The sequence below is a fragment of the Ciconia boyciana genome, chromosome 1 (genome assembly GCF_034638445.1).
Source record: "Ciconia boyciana chromosome 1, ASM3463844v1, whole genome shotgun sequence".
Lineage (NCBI taxonomy): Eukaryota > Metazoa > Chordata > Aves > Ciconiiformes > Ciconiidae > Ciconia > Ciconia boyciana.
The window spans coordinates 60,873,318-60,896,735 of record NC_132934.1 but is presented as its reverse complement, the minus strand read 5'-3'; the positions used below and the strand labels follow the sequence as shown (position 1 = coordinate 60,896,735).

Genomic DNA, 23,418 nt, shown 5'->3' with positions numbered 1-23,418 from the left:
CAACAAAATATCTGTTGTCTCCCAGATTGGTTGTGGCCCAGCACGGCAGAGAGCAAGCTTGAGCTCAGATGCCAGTTTCAGTACTAAGTCCTGCAGAAGCTTTGATCAAAATACTTTGTATTTTCCATCTCACTTTCCTTCCTCTGTTGAAAGAGGAAGAGTGGTAGCTATTACTACATACCACTGCTTCTATATAAACAACATATTTGTTGCATATTGCTGTTAAATATTAAGCAGCATTATATATATTATAAAGCTCTGATAAAGCATCTTGAAGAAGAAATTCAAATGATAATTATGTGCTGTTTATATTTTTCTTTTGGTTTGCTGCATTTTTTAACATAAGAAACAGAAACCAAATATTTGATTTATGTTTGACTTTTTCACTTTTGATCTTTATTTTGTTTTTCATTCATAAGTAGCCCCTTGTTTTCTGATCTAGCATTTTTGGACAATGAAAGTGATGTTTTTCCAAACAGTCCTTTATCCAAGTTCACACCAAAAGCGCTGTAGATTTGGACTCCACCCTCTGCCCCAGACACTCCTCAGCATGAAAGAAAAACAAATCTTTTGTCTTTTAATAAGATGAAACTGAGTTGGATAAACATCAGATTGGAATTGCCTGGCTCTCTCTGGAGCTGTGGATTCACATCTTGGCTGAATAACTCCTAGTCCTTCTTCCATTTGAAATGGGTATCTTGAGCAGTTTACAGTTGGGGGATCTTTTGAATAAGACCTTAAAAGACTGAGATCCCATTTGTTAGGCACAGACAGCAAGGATTTGTGGTATTTTGCCACGATTACCCGGCAAGATTGCCTTCTCCTCCCTGATCGCATGGTGCCCTGCTTGTCTGCAGGTGGTCCTGCTTGAGCAGGAGGGTTGGACCAGATGCGACCTCCAGAGGTCCCTGCCAACCTCAGCCAGTCTGTGATTCTGTGACTTGCACTTTCTGCTCCAAAAAGGCTTCCCCGTTACTGGGGCTGAGCTGGTAAGATCCTTGAAGGTGCTTGGAGTGACATTATTTTCTCTTTGTTGTATTGTCAATGATTATACATTCATTTGATGTAAGTTCAAAGCTTACTGAAGCCACTGAAACTTTTCAGAGAGCAGGGGGACTGGATCACCTTGCCATGCAGAGGAACAACTTGGGATGAGAATGTGTTGTGCATTGCTTAAACAGGGAAACAAAATCAAGTGAGAGCTGTGCTTTTTTTGTCCAATTTTTTATAAAATGTATAACTTGTCCCATGAAAGATTGACCAAGGGCAATCTCCATTAGCTTGCATTAGCATTTCCCATTCAGCACTTCCCTTGAAACATACAGGTCAAAGGAGAATGAGTATGTGCATGACCTACATCCTTCAAAGAGAGGGCAAAGTATTATTTTCCTAGGGACAGTGAGGTCTGTCCTCTGATTGTCCTCTGAGGGAGTTTATTTCTCACATCCACAGAATCGACGACTGTTTTTGTGCATCTCGGAAACTGGATGCTGTTGCCACTGAAGCTAAGTTCAAGCAGGACCTGGGTTTCCGGATGCTCAACTGTGGCCGAACAGATCTGGTTAAACAAGCCATATCGTTGCTGGGGCCGGATGGGATTAACAGCATGAGTGAACAGGTAACGAGATAGAAATGTAAAGAAGCAACTGTGAAATGTGAGAGTTTTGCCTGCTTATCACAGAAAATGAGCCCCAGCTTTCATCTAAACATAGACAGGACCTTAATGCTTTCCATGCATTACTTTGCATTGAGTTAAAGCACTGCCAGGTGAACGTCTATGTTAAGTTTGGTCTTTTCGAGTTGTACTGATTTGTGGGTACTGAGGGAACTCAGCATGAGGGCAAATGTGTCCCCTTAAGTCTTCTTAACAGTGAACTGGGTCAGCTGAAGCCAGAAGGAGATCCCAAGAGAGCTCAGCATTGATCTGAATACTTAAAACTGCTTCAGTGCCATGAACAGTGGTGTGGAGCAGGGCTTTGTGAGGTGAACGTCCTTTCACTGAGCACTGCCCTGGGGTTTGCAGTGCATGTCACGTGCACCACCAAACCCCAGCAGGAAACAGTTAATCGCTGGCAGTCTTTAATTGAGTTGAGCCCAGTTTGAACTGACCTTCCAGGCAGGAAAGTCTCTCTGCAGTGTTGCCACTCCATTAGGCATTGTGGCCAACATCCACCAACTGAGGAGCCTTAAATTCCCTGGAGTTACATCTCCATGAGGCTGGTGGTTGTGTCTGGGGACAAAGCTGCCTGCGTGGCTGCCTACTGGCAGCAGTCTGTTGGACTGTGATGCTCACCGAGGTGGTTCCCCCTTCCCAGAGGGAAACGATGGCCACGGATATTACCATTTCCCTTTGAAATGGAGTTCCCTGAATTTTCTGGTGCCCCGATGAAAGTGTCACTGCATGTTCCCAGAGCTGTGACATCCCCTTTGGCAAGAGGCAGGTGGTTGCTTGGGACAGGAGCTGGGTTGTAAGTGGGTTTAGGTCCTCTGAGATGAAAGCTGCTCCTGGAATGTGAGTTTTGTTGCTGTTCAGGAGCTTCAGTCTGAGTCAATATTGTGGATTTGTTTGAGAAGAGCTTTAGAAGAGAGCAGTACTTCTCCCAAAAAAATTGTATTGGAGAGCTCAATCCAAGGGTCATACATGATACTTTAAGTTAGTCTGAACCTGGAAACATATTTCAGCAGATTTTTCACAGCATATTTCCTCTGTCCTCCAGGCTGAAACCTGGGATCATTCTGGCTTGATTCATCAAAGTACCTAATCATATGCTTAACTCTGAACACATGCTTACATCCTATTTGAGTGAAAGTTAAGCCTGTGCTTAAATGCTTCGCTGGATCAAACATCCCACATCTTGTAGGATCCCACATCTTGCAGGACAGAGCCCTAAGTGAAACAAGGCTGAAAGAAAAAGAGACATTTCTTTCTTTTGCCAAAAGCCAAATGCCCTTTGCATTGAGTGTACGTGTTGTTACCATGTTCCTGCGTGTGTGTCGAACACTAATGATGGGCTCATGAAAAATCCATTCCTCCCACATGCAAAGAGAGGGGGCTCAGGGATGCTGCAGCACAAGGCTGGGGGACCGGCAGAGGCAAAAGCAGAAGGGACAGCGGTGCAAGGGGAGGGGAGGTTAGAAAGCTAATTAACTCTTTAAAGCCCCGATACTGCAGCATGACATTCCGAGCCCCTTGTAGTCAGTGGTAAGTCCTTCTTCAGCTTCAGCAGGGACAAAATATCCCGTGTCCTTTGCTCCGGGCATTACTGCGGGGTTCTTCGCCGCAGCTGCCCATGTGCTGAGTCTTGTGGGGGGGAGCCCCAGCATGGGGCTTTCAAATTCTTTTATTCAGATCTGATTAGACCCCTTGTGCTAAACACTTGATTTAATTATCAAATGACGCCACTTACAGAAATTGAAATAATAGTTGAAGGAACACGTATTTAATTTTAAGCTGCCATCCCATCCCCGGGTTTCAAGGTCCAAACACAATTTTTTGTAATTCTCATGGTCCTGTTTGTTCCTGTAGTGTTTATTGACTGCCAAAGGAAATGTTTTGCCACTGACTGTAGCTGAAGTAGTTTCGAATTCTCTTTGCAAGTAACTTCAAGTCACCCAAGAACTCTCCTTGCCTGGGGTGAACTTGTTTTTTCTTACTAATGGCATGAGGCCCCAGATGCCTATTCCCTTACTCTGTATCTCCATAAGTACACTGCGGATTTGATCCTGTGAAATACTCAGTGTATTTCAAGGGGGCTCTAAGTACCTTGCAGGAACAAACCTTAATTTATATTTTCTCTACAAGGGCAGCCCTTCTGCACGTAAGCACCCACTACCTTCAGCCCTGCATGCAAATAGGAAAAACGGGGTAGTTCAGCAAAAATAGCAATGCTGGGCTCTTGCTAGGGAGAGCAGTGTCATGGCTCTGTGTCTGGCTGTGCTGGGCATCTCCAGTTTCTCTGAAAATAATTTCACTTCACAGCAGCACTCAGGTTAAACAGCAAACAGGCTATCGTCTGACAAAAAATTTACCAGGGGACCTCAAGGTAGGCTATAAACATGCATCAGAGGTGGCTGCGTGCTGCAATAGATTTACTGCAAAACAACTGGTGGCTGTTGATCAACACCCCCTACTGTATTTAATAAGCAGCTTTTTCTGTTATAATTTACGGTAGATTTAATGATTTTTTCATGGTTTCATCTGGACTCATTACCACAGCCACAGTAATACTTATCTAAAGGGAAATGGTGATCAGCCGCAGCAGGTATTTCAGATTAATACAAATTGCATTGTGGTGGTTCTGTAGTGAAGGGTCACTTAATCTACTTTTCCTCCAAACAGGGCCATGTTTTCCTAGAGCCAGCAACTTGCAACAGTGCTGTCTGGCATTTCATTTAAAATTAAGTCCTTGTTTGCTAGGGAGCGCTATACAGAGCCTTTACATTTCCAGCCCCTTACAGTATCCACGTTGAAAAAGCTGTGCCCGAATCCAACTTGTCTTAAGAGTTTGGGATATTTTTAAAGGCTCTTTTGATAATTAAAAAGTTAGATTTTATGAAACTGTGATCATAGAAAACTGAATAGAATTATTGTCTTTTTAAAATACCAGTGGAAATAACAGTTGCTTTTATAAAAACATTTCTCTGCTGGGACCCCAAAGACGAAGATGCTTAGTTTAGTATATGAAGATGGAGGTGTGGCTGACAAGCCTAGTTTCACTTGCCATGCTGAGGATGCCGAGGATAACATGAAAAAAAACCAGTCAACCCAAGTGACAACAAAAATGGAGATTTTACACAAATGGTTGGCTTTTGCTAGTCTGAGGGGCATGTCTATAACAGAGGTAATAGCTTTCTTTAAATACATACTGTTAGTCTTGATGATATATACTTAAATAATTGTTTAAAAAAAATCAAAGAGAGTTCTGTGTTAAATTTGTCAATTCCTTTGTTTTTTAACTCCAAAAAATGACTAGGGCATGACTCCACTGATGTATGCTTGTGTCAGGGGTGATGAGGCTATGGTGCAGATGCTGCTAGATGCTGGAGCAGATCTGAATGCTGAGGTGAGGACTTTTTGTTGGTTGTATCTTTGTTCTGTTATTTGTTTACATCTTCAACTACCCCCTGAAACTGTAGCAGAGGGAAAATCCCAAGAATTAAAAAGAAAATAAATTTGTCTTATCCTGGACAGCACCACTTGAAATGAATAGTGAAATCAGACTGCATTAGGTTAACATTGGGATTCACCGCGCAGAAGGGGTCAAGTCATCGGACTTACCCCACAGGTAATATTGATTTAGTTGTATTTGTGCACTGCAAATGAATACAGGCATTAACACTAGCACGGAGCACAGCTCTAATGATATTGGAAGGACTCCCTGAATCTCAGCTGAGTTAAAATGAAGAGGGTAAAAGAAATACCCATCTGATAACCTGCCAAAGCTCAAGCATTTCTATGCATTGGGATGTTCCAGCTAAGCATCCACAGCACACAAGTGCAATGTAGGTTCCGCTGTTTTGTTTTACAAAGTGCCTTGGGCTAAAAACTGTTGGATGAGGAGCTTGAAGCTTCCAGAATATAAACCTCTCTTTGATGAACGCACATCACAAACTTACACAATCTGTCCACCAAGCAGATTGTGGTCCGACTCTGTGCAATGCAGGTATGTACGTTTTGAAAGAGCTGCTTGAAAATCCACGGAAGAATTATTTGTTAATGATTCCAGTTTCAATTTGTTGAGGTCATGAGTAAATTAAGCTGTCTGCTTCACTTATCTGTGTTCCATCTGTTCTGTTTGGACTTGAGTGAGCTGATAAATTGTAGTCACTGCTTTCAGCCAGACATTTTGCACTTCTAAAAAATCTAATTTAAAAGTAGAAATGGATGTCACCTCTAAGTGGCTGATATTTGTTACTATCTGATTTCTGTTTGGTGGCTTATGTGAAATCAGCTGATGATTTCAGTTCCACTCTCACCTCTTCCCAAATTCAAGCACACCACCCTCAAGAGCTGGCAATAACTATACACTCGAACCCTTGTTAGCACTCTCAATAGGCACACCAAAGACTGGAGGGGCATGGAGACTGATCTCTTCTTTTACCCTGCCTGTGGCTCAGAGGTGAGATAGCATTATTTGGTTCCTAGGACAAGTTTTCATTAGGAGCAGTCCTCCCAATTGCTCCAGTAATCTTCCAGACTTGAACCAAATGCAAATTTAAACAGTTTTGTCTTCCTGAAATTGCTGACATCTGAGAGAACAGCTCCAGTGAGGAATGTGAACCTCCCTGATTCATTTCTGTAGAGTGTTTGCTCTAAAGTCAAATGAAAACACTTTGGGACAAGAACTGTGAATAATTATGGTGTGCAATTATAAGATGATTTGTGCACACCACAACCAACTGTGCAAATTGGGCAATTACGGCAAAAAAAAAAGGCAAATCAACCATGAACAAAAATAAATACTCTGTCAGGTGCCTGCATCATTTTCCCCTTTCACTTTGCAAATCAGTTATATATATATATGTTTCCAAAAGTAGCCTCGAATGCTGGGTGCCTCCCTTTTTGATTGCCCGTCTTTAGCAAAAATGGACTCATTTCCAGATGTGCTGAGAAGCTGCAATTTGCTGTGGAGTCAGTGGGACCCGTAGCTGCTCAGCAAATCTCAACTGAGGCCTTAAAAGCCCGGTCAGCCACAGGTCTTTTGCAAACACTGTGTTGACTGGAAAGAACTCTAACCCCAAAAAAAGGAGCAAAGGAGTTAAAATGACTTCATTTGCTTTGCCGCTTGCCGTGAGCTGCACCAAACAGGGGTGGGAATCCGTGCTGGAGGAACTGGATGCATTCATTGAACTGTGACCCTGCCCATCCTCACCCTCTGCTGCTCTTGCTCCCCAGCCTAAAACCCAAGGCTTAAGCTGCTCAATCCTCTTCCTTCTGAGCAATCCCAGACCGAAAGAAGCCCCATGCCTGTGCTCAGACACTGGCACTCTTCTCCTGTTGGCACTTTGAGCTCTCTTTTTGGCAAATCTGGGCAATAACAGCCAGGTGCTGGTGCAGATCTGCTCCTCTGGCAAGCTGCGGGATCTGCATGGGCTTTTCAGATTTTGCCCTCATCCCTGGCCTTGGGACTGGGGGCCTGAGTGTGTGCTTCTAGCAAAAGACTGCATGTGGCGCTTGGAAATGCGAGCTGCTAATGCAACCGAGCATTTAATAACTGGCCCTGCTCCCCTACGTGGATAAAAGTACTTCAGACAAGGTAGCGAAAGCATAGCTGGCTGATGAGACAGAGAGATGGTGCATCTTTTACTCTGATTTTAGTCCTCCTCTGAAGATCAATAATAAGATTTTGAATTTTAGTGTCACACTCCATCTGAGTGTGCAGTCTCGGATTGCAAATGTTCATTAGATTTTACCATCTCTGTGAACCTCATCAATATTAATACCCTCATCTTTAAGACAGGGAAACTGAAGCAAAGAGTGGTTATTCATCTTCCCCAATGTCTGCGTACTAAGGCATAGAAAATGGAAGGAGCAATGTGAAAAATAGCGTTTTGTTTTCTAAGGATATTGTTTGCATCTCTTTTAACTGTCACCACCCTGCTCTTTTAACTCAACTCAGAGAGGAGGCAGCGGTAAAAAGGAGTTTTCTTAAAACATTTCTGAAATGCCGCTCTGCCCCATCACTTCTCAGCTGTCTTTTTTCCTCCCGTGCGAGAGGAGGAGCCTGGAAGCACAGTTGTGAACTCCAGCGTAGGGCTTGTGATGTGTCTTTCATGACGGCAGTGACAAAAGTCATACTGATTTATGTGGAAAGAATTTCTTTGGGCCTGGAGCAATCCCAAGATCCGGGGCTGTTGATACATGGTCTGGAGAAGTCAGTGGGAGCGGTCCTTAGCTGTAGAGCATCCTGATCCGTCCCTGCTTCCCCAGTGTGTGCTGCTGTAACCAGCTGTGGATGTTTTAACCTTGTGCAAAAGTATCTGGTGGCCAGTGGTTTAGATGGAGCTACAGTAGTTGGTAAAAAGACTTCATTTGGTATGAACTCTATTCAAGCTGTCAAATCAGCATGAACAGTTTTAATATTGAGAAAATTTTTGCAGGAAAAAAAATGAAGTCAATCATTTTATAAAGCACCTCTCCCAGGTTTTCTATTTCACTTACTCCCTCACATGCCTGGCTTTCAGGCAGGTTGAATTTTATTACGTATAGCTCTTTAAAAAAAATAACTTTAATTTGTTTGTAGGTTGTCAGTACTGCTCATAAATACCCATCCGTCCACCCTGAGACCCGCCATTGGACAGCTCTGACATTTGCTGTGTTGCATGGACATATTCCTGTAGTTCAGGTATTATTGTATTTCCCTACCTGCATCTCATACTTTTGTTTCTCCTCTTCAGTTCTAATTACATCCATCTCAAACCAGTATCCTCTTGTCATACTCATATTGGTTACTTCTGCTTCTTCTAGAGTGTACTGATATATAATAGACCTATTATATAATGAATACGGTGTTCAAACCTTAACCAATATGAGGTTTAAATAGGACAATTTTAAAGCAAAGTTGCACCAAAGAAAGTCTGACAACTCCTTGTGCTCCTTCCTGACCACTTGTTTTATATGTTTGTTTATTCATTCATTACGCTTTCTTACACAATAATATTCTAGCAAACACAAAACCGCTGCTTTGGTGGGGGAGAGGTGGACAACAGCCCTTGTGCTGCTCCAAAGGGGGAGAAGCACTCGCTCTCCTTACCCCAGCGAGGCGTCGCGTGGGATATGCTGGTTCTGTGCTTTGGCATCTCAAAAGTCGAGAACGTTTATTCTTCAAAACACCTGTGTCTATGGCACACTTTATGGAGCGCCAAAACTGTGAAGGCCTCGAGACAGAAATGGCCGAGAGGGGGCTGGAGCGCAGGCTCCATCCTGCTTTCCTTGGCCGCTTTTGTTTTCAGCATTGTTGTTATTTACGTGGAAGTGTCCCTGATGGAGATCACAGCTTTTGGACTGTGATTGGTTCTTAAGAATTGCCTTTCTTTTGGCCATGTCTTTATATAAAAGGTGGAGGCAATTGAAATCTGATCCATTTGAGGATGGTGCTGGGCTTCTAGAAGACCGTGAAGGAAGGATGCTTGTCGGGCTAATTTTCAGTACTTCCATCTTCAGCGCATTACTTCCTAACACTGATCTTACCCCATTTCCCATTCAGAAACACTGGGTTACACTTTTTTGGCTCTGAAGTTGGACACTAGTGCTCCTGGTGTCTGGCAGTGTAAAATGAGCGAAAAAAGGAATCAGTTTGCCTCTGTGAAACAATGGGCAGAATTTGCATGTCACTTGTTCCCATTGTATCTGGTTTGCAGATAACAAGAAGCATTAGACTCTCATTCGTCACTGTTCATGAACTCTGAAGGCTGTGATACCCCCAGTTGCTCTAAATGGTGAATTTTCTTTTTAGCTGTTGCTGGATGCTGGAGCAAAGGTAGAAGGTTCCTTGGAGCATGGAGAGGAAAATTACTCTGAAACTCCTTTACAGTTGGCAGCAGCTGCTGGTAAGGACTTTCTCCTCCCACTGTAATAAATTCTTCAGTCGCGATCTGTGGTTTAGGTGAGCAAATACTGGATTTTAAAAGAAGTAAAAATGCATCTCTTGACTTGCAGGAAATTTTGAACTGGTCAGTTTGCTGTTGGAGCGAGGAGCTGACCCCATGATAGGAACAATGTACAGGAACGGCATTTCCATGACTCCACAAGGTGACATGAACTCTTTCAGTCAGGCTGCTGCACATGGACACAGGTAGAGTGGGAACAAGTCTAGTGGCATCCTTTAAGTGCTTATTTTTTGCCTGGGCATCTGGTTTGAGCAGACGGGTGAAAGTTCTGCATGAACAATTGAACATGCCACCAACTGAGCAGAGATGTAAGGCTTTTTGCTAGCATGTGAATTTAACCAGTTGGTGGTACAAGCTGCTTTTTGATATCTGATCTAAAAAAAAAAGGAAGGGGACTCTGCGTGGTGTGTTGCAATGCGATGTTTGTTAAATGGTAGCTGAGGTGATGGCAGAAAGGAATGCCAAAGACATTCCTTCTGAATTTCTTGTTGACTTATTTCTCAGGTTTGAGGTGGATTGTGTCTGTACTGCTGCAGCCTTAATTGTTGTTGAACAGAGTTTCTGCATCTGTGTTTACTGTAAAGTCCCGTGTGCCTTAATGTTGTATGTATGCTGCAAATTAAAAAAAAAAAAAAAAAAGTAATGAAATGAGCACCTGGCATGCATGATCTTGCAACGCTCAGGAGTTGACTGCAGTGTAATGGATTAGTATTATGATCTTCACGTTCCTACTTTTCTGATTGTAGCCATCCAGAGGAACATAGATACAGGTTAGAGACAGTACCTACCGTCTGTTTGCTTAGAGACGAGCTGCCAGTCTAACAATATGCTAACGGCGTGTCAGGGCGGGTTCGCACAACGCTGCCCATCTGGAGCCTGCGAGGGATCCCTGGGACAGAGAGGACAGTTTGGTTATTGGAGTCTCACGTTCACTGCTCCAGCCTCACTGCCAGCCAGAGTGAGCGGGAGCTGCGTTGCCCGAGGAGGACCTGGGGCTCTCCTCGGCTTGGCTGCTGGCTGTGCATGTTGCCGGCCCTGACTCTTATGTTCCTACCTGTACACCGCTCACGCACACTCCCTCCTCCTTCCCTCTCTGCCCTAAATTTGTTTGGGACACGCCATGCCCCACTGCCGCCCCTCACCGGGGTCTGAGCAGGTGCAGGAAGGATGCTGGAGTACGAGCGAGGTGGGATGGGAGCCAGCCTGGCTTCTCTTCTCACTACTGCAGAAACTGAGAGCGACTCTGTTGAGATCAATGAGATTACACTGGTACGAACCTGAGGGCACCAAGTCCCTGTGTTTGGGCTTTGCTATTTGATGGCCCAGCCGGGTCAGTGGCTTTGCAGAGTAGTCCCAGATGTGCTCGAACCTGCCCTGACTGGCCTCGTTGAATGTCTAGCTGCTCCAGCTTTCCCAGACTGCTTTGAGTGTTAATCGAGTTGTGGTGCTTTCGGTAGCTCCAGGCAGCTCCCTTCTCAAGTGGCCTCCATGGTGAAAGTCCTGAGAGCTTGTCCAGAGGCGCCTTGGCCTTCCCTGATTGTGGGAAGAAGTCTTGAGTCATGTTTAGCTCATGGGTCTCTGTTCCCACGAGATGCTGCCACTCATGCAACATCTGTACGGTTCCTGTCATGACAACAGCGTCTTGCAGATGTGGCCCAAGGCAGTGCAGGTGGGCTAGCAGGAGCAGTGACTGCCTCAGGTCTGCTCTCAGCTGGTCCTGCTATTAATTGGAGTAATTTCCTGGATAGGCGTCCTAACTTGCCGTGTCGCAGCAAATATCCCGGGCACAACGAAAGCCTAGCTGCTGATTCTGCTCTCCCACCCTCTCTTTCCCTCTCTCCTTCTCTCTGTCGTGCTGTGATTGACAGGAATGTCTTTCGTAAGCTGCTTGCTCAGCCAGAGAAGGAGAAGAGCGATATTCTGTCGCTGGAGGAGATCCTGGCGGAGGGGACAGACTTGCCCGACTCGGCGGCAGCTCCGCTCTGCGCCAGCCGCAACAGCAAGGCCAAGCTGAAAGCCTTGAAGGAGGCCATGTACCACAGCGCCGAGCACGGCTACGTGGATGTGACCATTGACATACGGAGCATAGGTGAGTCCTGGCGCCCTCTCCTCTCCCTCCGGGGAGGGACCGCTGTAAGAAACGCATCTCTCTTGATGGGCTGTTGCTTAAACCGAACGCAGTTGGATCTTCCTCAGCTCCTGTGGAAGCAGAAGGTAATGGGGGATCTGACAGGTTCCCGGCCCATTTTGGCTCCACGGCATACCCGACTCGGGGGCCACTGGCACTTCTCTGCAGGATGGAGTGGTTTCCACCAGCAGCCATCTTCACTGCTGCTTGGTAGAGTGTTAGCTAAGGCTCTGCCATCTCCAGCAGCTCCTCTTTTGCACTCTGCCGTAAAGCATTCCACCATTAAAATGTATTTATTTTCTGAGGTTTGTAAGCCTCAGAGAGCAGGAGTGGGGAACTGGCTTGTTGGTGTGATAACTGTGCCAATGCGGGGCTTGAACATCCTACCAGCCTGTTGGGAAATTGCTTCTGCCCATGGGGAGGGTGGCTGGGTAGCGCGGAGGGAAATTGGTCTGGACTGTGTGTTTACCATCCCCACTAATCTGCATTCAGAGAGAGACCTGGGTGCCCGGCATGCCTCTGCCTGGTGCACCGCTCCAGCCCTGGAGACATGCGGCGTGGGTCAGGGCATGCAGTGGTCTGAGCGGTGGCTCACCGGGTGGGCTGAGCAGGCAAAGCACCAGGTGATGAGGGAGAGGAGAGCGACAGGGCTGCTCTCCAGGCCCTGGACATTTGCTGAAGTGAAAGGAAAAACCTTTTGTAGCCAAACGCCAGGCTTGCGTTTCCTCCCACTTCATTCTGCAAGAGCAGAAACTAGGTCACCTCCTGCCTAGTGCCTGCAGAGGTACGTTAGCTCTGTGCGCTTTCTCACTCAGTGCATGGGAGCAGTTCCCTTTAAGTTCCTGGAGAGTGGTTCTGCCACAACAAACTACTTGAAATGGCTGATCTGCTTAACTTGCCCAGTACTGTTTAGGGAAAATAGTAATGATCAGGAGAGGACGTGGAGTAGCGCTCAAAGAAAGTTTTAATCTGAAGACCACCAGTTTGAATCCAGGTGGGTAGTGACCAAAATCGTTTTTTTACCATTTAATGGCTCTCCAGGGCCACATTCAAACAAATGAGCTAGTGTAAATCTAGTTTCCAAAAGGCTTTTGCATCACAGAGCACCACAGCAATTACCACAAATTGGCAGTCTCAGCAGAGAAGCTGAAGGCTAGATGAGCAGAGAGTCCACAGTCTTCTCTTAGCATTTGGAGGAAAGCCTCTGTGCATTAGGTCTGGGATGTCCTGATAACCACCAGCCTTCTCAATCGGGCATAAATAGGAATTTGATTTCTAGGGTTATTTGGCAGCTTTTGCTTAAAATCTTAACATAACTAAAGGTAAAAAAGCAAAAGGGCACATCCTTCTCTGAAGCTGGGATTGAGCTCTGTCCTCCGTCTGTAGGTGTTCCCTGGACGCTGCACACATGGCTGGAGTCCTTGCGCACGTCCTTCCAGCAGCACCGACGACCCCTCATCCAGTGCTTGCTAAAGGAATTCAAGTCCATTCAGGAAGAAGAGTACACAGAGGAACTCATCACACAAGGCTTGCCTCTGATGTTTGAGATACTGAAAGCCAGCAAGGTAGGATAAATTATGCGTTTTAAAGAAATCAGCATCATTCCCATCCCATAAGACACACAGCTTGCAATATTGTTTTTGCACAGCTGTCCCAAAGCTTGTTTAGACTGTATAGGATTATTATTATTTGTATTATGTATCTCAGTTTTTTTTTCACTGTGGAATCATGGGTTAAAAACACACAAGCTAATCACATCTCCTGCTAGAACAGCTTAATACTGATGCTAACAATAAGCTGGAGAGACAATGGAAGCTGATGCATAGTGGTGAAATTGAAGTCAAAAGGGTCACTGCAGCACGGCAAGAGACGTTTATAACCAAACCAACCCAAAGAGTAGCTTTACCCAGCTTGTTTTACAGGACCGTACAACAAAGCTAATATTCATGTTTGCTTTGGATTTCTTTAACCTCTCACATGACTTTCTCCTCCCTTCATGTGGGATTTGGACTCTTAAACTTGTGGGGAGACTGGTTTCTACAAGCAGGATAAATTCTACAGGATAATTTATTCTACAGGATAATTTTTAAAATCTTCTGTATGAGTGTTTGTACTTGCAGCCTCCCCAGATTTAGTCTTTCAGCTGGCATTTTCTTAGGCAGGCAAATGAGACTACTAAAACCTTTTGAGGGAGGTACCATTGGGTATGCAATTATAATAGCAAAGGGGATGATCATGGGGCAGGCAAGGAGGGGAAAATGTCTTCCCTAGTGAAGGCTGGATACTTCCTTTTAAAACTTGTTATAACCAACAGTCTCTTCTCTGCCGGTCCCCCTGACAGTCAGTCGCTCCCAAGGAATGCCCAGTGAACTTTACTGTTACCAGAAAATCATTTTAGTGATGAAAAGCATCAAAAGGGTTTGATTGCTGTTCTTTTTCTCATGCACCACAATACATATTGGTATGGTCTTCTAATTGTTTAACTGGAAAGTAAGTAACATTTCTCACCCAACTCTCCATGTAAGTGCAAGGAGCAAATAATTTTTAGCACCTGCAGCAATAACCTAAATAATGTGAAAAGGGAAGAGGTTCTGGTGCTCAATACTAAAAGGTTCCAAGATTAGTACAGCTAGGGAAAGCCTACATGGATTTATTTCTTGTATCCTGCTGCAAAAGAGGGCTTGGACTACAGTCCCAAGCAAATCCTGAACGTTTGTTCCGGCAATTGTTTTGATTTTTGCTCCCACGAGCCTTCCCTTTGGGATTAGTTTGTATTGGATGGGTATTTATGGATAATATTTGAGATAGCTTTTAGGAAATCATTCCAAATCCTAGGATTTGTAGATTCCTTGTTCTGAACTCACTTGGGTTAATGTACGTTCATCCAGAAACTACCAGCAAGGTGCTGTTTGGTTTGAAAGCTGATATAAAACTAATCGTATTGAAAATTTAACGGAGATTAAGTTTAGGCCTTGTAATCTAGGATGAGGGATGGCTTTAATTGCTCTTCTCCTGGGTGGCTGAAGCCAAAGCCAATGATCATTGTTAGAATAAGTTATTTACATAGGATTATACCTTTGGGACATGGTAGACTGGGTCTTCCAGAGTCTTTTGTAGGAGACACAGAAACAAATAAGATGGTTACCTTCTGCTTTGAGTTCACTTAAAACCTAAAATGTGGAGGATTGAAACAGCTGAAATACCACAAAGAACCCTACATGACAAAGAAGAAATCTGTGCTGATCTTTATTCCTGCCTCTGGGCCTAGGGGAGCTGCCTGTCTTCACTCTTCATAAGCATGCATATTCACAAACACACAGACATACACTGCTTCATATTCTTAGAAAAATAATGAATCATTCTGGGACACTGTAAGGGTTTACAAATTGTCTGCAAATGGCATGAATTATTGCAGCAGTCTTGTCCAAACAGCCTCTCACAAAGCTCTCCCAGACAGAAATGAGGACAGACTCTATGCAACCCTTTGGAAGGAATCAAAATAAATTCATTTGTAGGAAAATGAGCCAATAAAAGTTCTCCCTGGTCACTCCGTAGAAGGCAGCCGAGGAAAGCTGAGATTCAAAGGATCTTCTGTTCCCCTTCTCTGGAAGGGCTGAGAGCAGAGGCTGTTCTTTATATATACCCACAGAATGGAAATCTCCTTTAAGAGGTGCAGAAGGGCCATAACTGTGGTTCACATCCCTCTCTTTCGACAGCAAATTGTAAAGCTCTGCATTTTGTAGAGCTGTGGGGAGAGGAGTTTGATTTGCTCACATGGACATCCTTTTCCCTGTGGGCTGGGAACTTCGAGAGAGATTACGACTCTTGCTAAACATCACAGTCTGGCCCAGTATATTTCCTTAATGAGTTTTTCAGGGCAAAAAGAATAAAATAAGCAACTAGGAAGCACAGAGCCACTTAGCATTTCTTGGCTGATGTAAAACAAGATGTCCCGTTTGCTACCTATTGTGATGCTCAGTATATCTTAATTGCATGGCAACTTGCACCTAATAGAAATGGCATTTTGCATTCCTATAAATAGTTCCTACTATCCTGTAATCTCAGAACAATTTACAAATATTAATGAGTTGAGACGCGGAAGAAGATCTTATCTTGCCTTTACGAACAGGGAAACTGAGGTAATTAAACAGCCAGATTTTCAGTGCCTTGTAGAGTGACAGTCTCGGCCTCAGAAGCTGTGGCAACCTGGATAAGGCAGACAGCAATTTGTAATTTGAGTAATTTGGCCAGAGAGACTCTCCAAAAATCACACAGAAACATAGGGCAGGTCTTGGAGTAGGAAGCACACCTTCTGCCCCCACCTTCTACTTTGCACTGTTGAACAAAATGTTCTTGCAGGTTCCCAGGCCATGCAAAAAGGCCAGATGCTACAAAAATGAAAAGATTAAAGAAAAAATAACCAATACCTACAAGAACACCATCAGATATGGAACCCCTTTTGTCTTACAGATGTTTTTTAAAATGCCTGTTCCTAGAGGGTGAGGGTTTATGTGGGAGCGCTGCCACCCGCCAGCACTGATGCTGGTGTCCGGCAGGGTGGCGGGGAGCACTCTGCTCCCATTTACGTGCTGGGACGCTGACAACAGAAATTAAAATAAAAATAAAATTTGCAGAAGTCCCGTTTCTGGAACACAGAATGGCAACAAAAATTGGCAAATCAGGCAGAATTGGCTGAGCTGAAGTCCCTAGTTTTATTCCTTCTTGTCGAGCTGTGAAATAAGTGGGGGAGAAAAGTGAATAGGCTGCACGTCGGTTGTTCGCTGCTGCACTAAAGCCCCAGAGGAATACTTCCAAAAGCACAAATGAAGGTTCGATACCCAGCTCCTGGTGGCTTCCAGTGGGACAGAGCGCTTTCATTTCCTTTCATGCCTTTAAATGCCTTTATCAGCTGCACCGTTGAGAATTGGATGGAGAGCGGACAAGTGGCAGTATTTCCATGCTGGTGAGGCAGAGCTGTGAGAACACGCAGAGTTCTCAACGCAGAATTACTCTGCGCTTGCTCCCCCCATGGTTTCTGCTGTCATGCAGTGAGCTTGGGTCATTACCAAACCAAAGACCAGAAATGAGGTCCTCTGGAGAAAGCAGCATCAGTGGAAAGGACACGGAGAGTTTGGTTTAAGGCACTTCCCTAAGAGCAAGCAAAACTCAAACTGGGAAAGCTCTGACACTAAAACTGTCAGTGACTTGGTGGTGGTGGATTTGGGCCACCAGATGAGGAGGAGAAGTGCTGCCATTTTGAGATGGATTGAATCACTTTGGCAGACAAGCACACAAACATAGCCTGCTAGAAGTGGTTTGGACAGGGCTGCGTGAGACGAAAGCCGGAGAGACACTTCTGGGAGTGAGTAGCCCTGAGCTAAACTTTAGCTGCTGCATAGAGCAGATTTGAGTCCCTCAAAGCTAAGATGACACTGGAGATCTTGTTACAGAAGGGATAAGAAGATGCAGCCAAATTCCTGCTTGTCAGTATGTATGTTGTGTTCTTCGTGGCCTGCGGAAACCCCCAAACTTCTCACTGGAAGCTCTCCTTTGCCTCCAGCCAAGGTTGACATTTGCTTTGCCTGAGCTTGGCTCTGAGCTGGATTGCCCTCCTGCCCCATGTTGGAGGACCATATTTGCCTGAGGAGTGGATGTGCTTGAGGGCTGGCCATGGCTTGGAGATTGGGCCCCCCCAAATAGAGACTTTTAAAAGAGCTGTGTGGAGGCTGCACCCAGATCTGTGAGCTTGTAGTGCCCGAGGTGAGGCTCTCAGGGCAGCTCTTCCGGTTTTGCAGGGAGGTTCTCTTGAGGATAACGTGCTGAACGTGTGGGATGCTTCTTTGTCCCGTCTACGAAAATCCTGGAGCTGTTTCAGTTTGATCTTGACATTTCCACAACCTGAAAAGAGAGAGACTCAAAACCACAACCTTGGAAGTTAAACACATCTGGCCTTTGGAGGAGGTTGTTTTAGATTTCCACTCCGAAGCTCAGCGTGAGCTTGAATTGTCATTAAAATCACCCAGCTCCATCCACGCAGATGATGCAGCACCGTTGCCAGTAGTAGGAGGTTATAAGCCAGTTTCATCCACTGCTTTTTCTGTGTACAGCAATTTACATCAGATTGTCCTTGGCCTAGTTTTTTGAGAAAAAATACAATCTTTTAATTCCAAATAATCTCTTTTACAACTTTCTCCCTTCCCCCCGTAGTATGGATGAGGAGCTGCTATCTGCCGTTATTTTGGATGCTTTGTGGGCGCGCATCGCTGAAGTGTGTGTGTTAGTCCCCATGCGCGTTGAGTGCACGTGTTGAAGCGTTGTCTGAAGCTCCGCCTGGCACTGGAGATGCTTCACACCAGGAAAACTTGGCTAAGGACGACAAGTATTCCTGCTAGTGTATTGTCCAAGACAAAATCAGCTTGAAAAGTCATGGGAGGGCTCTTCCATTGCCCTTCCTCAGTTGCGTTCTGCAGCTTTCTCTTCATCCTTTCCATCAGTAACAAGGTAGTTTATTTAAAATTTAGCCCATTAGTGAGGTGTTGATCACACTGTGCAGACAGGCTTGTTGAAAGATGCAGGAAACTACTTTGCAAAGATGTTTCCTCAGAATTTAAAGTTCCTGCAGTTTTACAAACTCCACAAATTGCATTGCTGCCTATAGGCAGCTGAAGAAAGCTGCAGCGGTGCACAGACTCTTTTGGAAGGCTGAGCTGTTTGAATAGCAGCCATCAGTCTGGTGTTGACAGTTATTGAGAACAAATAACAATTCAAAACAATAACCAGTTTTTAAAATTCCAAAAGGATTCAGGCTTGTGGGTATCTTGAGAAACCTGGCCTATGTAATTTAAAAGCTAAAGTACTCTTTCAGCAGTGACTTAGCCACTTAGAATCCAAAAACTCTTAGAAAGTAAATTTTGGGGTTTTTTTAAATATATCTTTTCAGAAATAGCAGCATGTAGTCTCTGTCACAAATGCAGTAACTACTGAAAAAAATGTTCACGTCTCTGACAAACAGAAAGCAGCAGGAAAGGCTGACACACCTGCCTGCTCTGTTGCAGCAAAAAGTTCAGAAGCTGAAGCTGAATCTTGAGATGGGCATCCTGTTTCTTTATGGCTGTGGTCTTTCTGGATTTAATTCCTCTAAAACAAATGTCGGGAGAGGTTCCTCAGAGAAAGTCAACAGACTCAGCTCGTGCGTCTGTTCTACAAAGTCCAGGCACGGTGGTCAGCAAACATCAGCTTTCCCCCTAGGTCTGCACGTGACCTCGAAAGTGACACTGGAAGATGAAGGTGCTAAAAATTCCCCTTTTTGTCCCTTGCTTCACGATGGGCTGAAATGAATATTTAAGATGGGCTCAAGTGAAGCTATGTTTTGCTGTATGAAGCTAAACTACCCTGTTCTGCAGGAAGGGCTTAGGTTCGAGGGGAGACGTGAACCCTGTACGGCACACGGGCAGGCACCGGGTCATGCTCAGCTCCTAGGGGAAAGCCCTCCCTTGGGAGAGTGCTGTGCATGTTTCTCCTACCTGGAGACAGATCAGGAAAGACCCCTCTATGCTGCGTGAAATTCTACTTCCTTGTTTAAACTGTTTTTCAACAGAAAATTGAGGTTTTACTATAATGACAGGTTTCATTAGAATATTTGTTCTCGACATAATATTTTACCTTTCTTGAAAAAATTAACACCTGAAAAGGGAATATTTTGTCTGAGGACTGAAATACTTTAACTGAAGAAAAATGTGGACTTTCCACAGAGGAGACAGGCACACCAAAACCTGCACTAAAAATAACCCTGAAGACATTCCAGGATGCTAAAGTGCCCACTTATGGGTTTCATGGAGTGGCTAATGCCCTTCTGCCTGTCACCTAGCACCCAGCCTGTGCTTGGTGATTGATCTTTTGGCTGGGACTTTGAGTGATTTCTTAAGGCAGGTTTCACTGTTCTCAAGTAATTGCAGCGATCTGTAATGTTACCCGTTGTCATCTGTAGTACTTCTGTGTCTAAACAGTTCAGAGTAACCAGGACGCAAGTTATCCACACATGTACGTCGTGCATTCTCCATGTGAGATGCGAACGCCAGGTACCAAGTGGCATGTTAATAACAGACTGTTAACCCTGTCTTGTGTTTTCGTAACGCACATTCAGCTTCGTACTAACACAGGCTTGATTTTTTTTTTCTACCCTCTGTCTGCCTTCTAAAATGTTTCCCTGCCAGAGGCAGGAGCCGTTTCTTCATTTACAATAAATAAATGCCATGGATGTGACACCTGCCCTTTTCTGGGCTCTCACCCAGGGATTAGACTGTGCCCGGGGATCTGAGCTTTTTACATACAATGCACAGCTGTGGTATAAAGAGCCTTTTGAAAGGGAGGCTTGGCAGCTTTCCCAGAAGCTAACTGAAGGGTCCATTTGTGCCTTACCTGTGATTAATTCTTTTCCGTTTGTATTTGCAGTGGAAGGACTTGAGCCCGGCACTAACAAAACCCATTTTGTTACTCAGTTCACTGCCTCTAACTGTATCTCCAACCTCTGGGGCTTCCCTACCTTTGCAACTGTTGACTAATATTAATTATGTGTATGCTGCTTAATCATCTAGGAGTGACCCTCTAAAGTGGCATTTAATCAGTTTTGAGGCAGCTGGCAAAAGTGAATTATGTGAGAGGACCGTAGCGGAAACACCTAGGCAAGGATGGAAAAGGTTGAGAGAGACGGCGAAGAAAGTCTCATAGAGTTTGAGTGCTCAGGACTGGGGGTCTGTGAAAAGCCTTCTCTGTTGCTTCACTCTTTATCAGCTCTTGCTGGGAAGAGGGGCGCATAACCAGAGGAATAATCAAGGGTATCCCAGCCTGTCGTGGAAGGAAGTTCATGGATGAGTCCTCAGTGGGCTTGGGGTATGCTGAGGCTCTGCCGCTGCTGGAACAGCTGCTGGGGACTGCATGTGAAATGGATGACTAGAAACAGCGCTTCTGCCACTCTACGTTTAGCAGGGAGCTGGGTGCCCCCAGCATCCTCAGGGCCAGGGAGAGAAAAGATACCTTTGCCAGCTCCCTTGTTCCCTGAGCAGCATGGTTTCTCTGCTTGCTGGGGAGATGTGTATAAACAAGCAGACACCGAGCCCAGAAGAATAAGTGTGTTACTTTACTGCCTAACATGGTGAGCTTTTGGTTTTGGGGCTTTGTGGTAGAGGAATTTGAGGGCCTGGCACTCTTAGGTTAGAATGGCATTAATGGGACTGAGCTGGTAAGGGTGACATCAATAGAAGGAAAACCCAAAGTACCGCTTGGGATTTCAGAGGCAAAGAAAAGCAGCCTAACTTGTTATCACTGTAGAGGGCAGCCATGTGGGGGTGGTGGGATATCTGTAGACGGGTAAGGAGAAACTAAGCAGTGGGTTTTGAGCAGTCCAGAGAGATGTGGTATGGGAATGGGGGAGCCTATGAAGAAGAGACAGCTGAAGCAAAGTGTGGTCAGAGAAGAGCAAAACCTTAGCCTAACTGCTGAATCCGACCCAAGTTTTCCCCGAGTCTGGAGCATAGCCACCAAGATTGCATGTATGATATCTTCCACAGCTACTGGAGAAAACTGGCTATGTATTTCCCAGCTGTGTCCAGTACCTGGTAGGACCACATCCCAGAATGGGTAGGCTGGGTTGAACTGGGTAAGCTGGAATGGAGCAAGCTCTCCCAGGGTATGTGCCAAAGTCTGGAGGAGCCTTTCCTGAGTCTTGCCACAGACCTTCATCAGATGGACATTCAGGAAAAAATACCCCTGCACTCCCCACCCAGGTCTTCACCTCTTTTCAGATCAATCGGATAGTCATCTCTGCTCCAGCAACTTGAAAACCTTCAGCTTTGCTTCAAAAGAATTTATGAATTCCCCTTGCAGTTCAAGTGCATTCACCAGGAGCGGGGAATTCCTTTAGATCTCTGCTGAAGAATGCTTTTAAGTCAGGAGACCACTTGCATCTACAAAGCAAGGTTGCTTGCTCACCAACAAACTCTCTGCTGGAAGTACTGTCTCCCTCAGAAGATTCACTGTTGTACCCTGTTCCCTCTTGCCTATCTGTAAACTACCCCATGGCTAGGTAAATATTTTTATTATATCCTATGCCAAGCATCATCTCCCCTTGACTGCAGATGAACGCCTATGTCTGAAAGGAAGCTGGCCTCGCTCCAGATCTCAGCCTCGCACATCCTGGCACAGTGTTTTCCAACATCAAACTGTAGCAAGAAAACAAACTTTGGTTTGCTCCTCCAGTGTTAATATCGCCGCCCACAACTGCTGCAGCGAGCTCTTACAGCTGTTCTTTCACAGTCAGCTGGTAGGGTGGTAGGATAAACAGAGAAGAATTATCCAGCTTGGTGCTTAAAAGGGATGGATGTAGTAACCAGAGCGGCTTCTGAGCTTCCTGGCACGGGCACTTTGCAAAGGGGAAGGCTGAATAAGCCGGACGTGTCCTCCCTTCTGCCAGAGCAATGCTGGTGCCCCAGGTTGTGGACTCTTGCAGTTGTTCCCAGTTACTTCACAGGCAGCCCAGCTCAGCCTGCTCCAAGAGCAGGACTTGGCTTAAAAAAGCGAATTTTTTTCCCCAGCCATCCAGTTGCAGATTGTACTTTTAACAAAGCATCCCTCTTCTCTCTCCTTTTTCCTGCCTCTTTCTGCCTGGTTTATTGGTAAAGCCAGCAGAGGCTCCGTGGGGAGCAGATCCAGAGCCACAGCCCTGCGAGCTTGTCTGGTGGGTGGGGTGGGGTGGGAGGCAGGCTTGCTCTGCTGTAATAGCTCACCGCTCCCCTCCCCGTGTCTCAGCGAGAAAATTTGCTGCTGTTTGTTAGCGATTACTCTAAATGAGCACATGCTTCAGCTTTCTAGCTGAGCGGATTTTTTGCTCCTTTGGTGGCACGCGTTGTAAGTATTTAATGTTACCGACAGAAGCCAAAGGTCTCCAACCTCCTCTCTGCCAAATGAGAGCAGTGTCCTCCACTGGAGCTCTGAAGCTCTGCAGTGCATCGAGCCACTGTTGTCTGATGGCCCTGCTTTCTTTGATGCACCGATTCTAAGGTCTCTTTTCTCTTTGTCCCATCTCTGTTCTGTGTCTTAGGGTTTTTAAGCATCTCTCATGTGAACGTATCACATCTTGAGCTAATTAGAGCTTAGTTTACACCAGGTTTTTCATAGGCTTGTGGGCAGTCAGTGGCAAGGTGGCTTTATAATGGGCTTGTATCTGCACACCACAGGGTTCATGCCCCGTTGGTGACCCAGGGAGCTGGCAGCACCTCGCCTGCATAGGCAGGCTCCCATGGGGCTGTCTGTGTGCGCAACCCGTTCATCATGCTGGTTGGAGTTACGAGCAGGGATCCCCATCTCGCACCTGCGCGACTAGGGTTGGCCTGTTGTTCCCTGGTCTTGGTGCACCTGAATGTCCCGGTACGCAGTGCTGTGACTTGGACCAGTGAGTGAGACCTCCGACTCGTAACAAGGCACTGGGAGGTCGATACCCAGACTTTCCATCGGCGCACTCCCATGGGCACCCCTGGAAGGAGGAGATGCGTTGTCTTTATGATGTATATGTGTGTTTTTACAAAGCTATTGCCCAGGCACAGCTGTGGCTGGGACTGGTGAGTTTGTGGACCCACTAAAACCACAGCGGCGTAGACAGGACCTGTGCACCTTGGCAGATTCGGGAG

The 23,418-nt window shown here is 45.5% G+C and overlaps 1 protein-coding gene across 2 annotated transcripts in view; it reads left to right on the top strand.

The window, feature by feature from the left end:
* The window catches only part of ABTB3 (ankyrin repeat and BTB domain containing 3), a 182,389-nt gene that overhangs the window by 144,801 nt on the left and 14,170 nt on the right, over nucleotides 1-23,418 (top strand). Inside the window, exons 5-12 of one of the 2 annotated variants that reach the window (XM_072849269.1) lie at nucleotides 1,453-1,618; nucleotides 4,974-5,063; nucleotides 8,244-8,345; nucleotides 9,456-9,549; nucleotides 9,659-9,794; nucleotides 11,478-11,698; nucleotides 13,124-13,302; nucleotides 19,744-19,815. In XM_072849269.1, the coding sequence (XP_072705370.1) occupies nucleotides 1,453-1,618; nucleotides 4,974-5,063; nucleotides 8,244-8,345; nucleotides 9,456-9,549; nucleotides 9,659-9,794; nucleotides 11,478-11,698; nucleotides 13,124-13,302; nucleotides 19,744-19,815 (1,060 nt within the window). The remainder of the gene's footprint in view (nucleotides 1-1,452; nucleotides 1,619-4,973; nucleotides 5,064-8,243; nucleotides 8,346-9,455; nucleotides 9,550-9,658; nucleotides 9,795-11,477; nucleotides 11,699-13,123; nucleotides 13,303-19,743; nucleotides 19,816-23,418) is intronic. The other variant, XM_072849335.1, reaches the window with a different exon arrangement.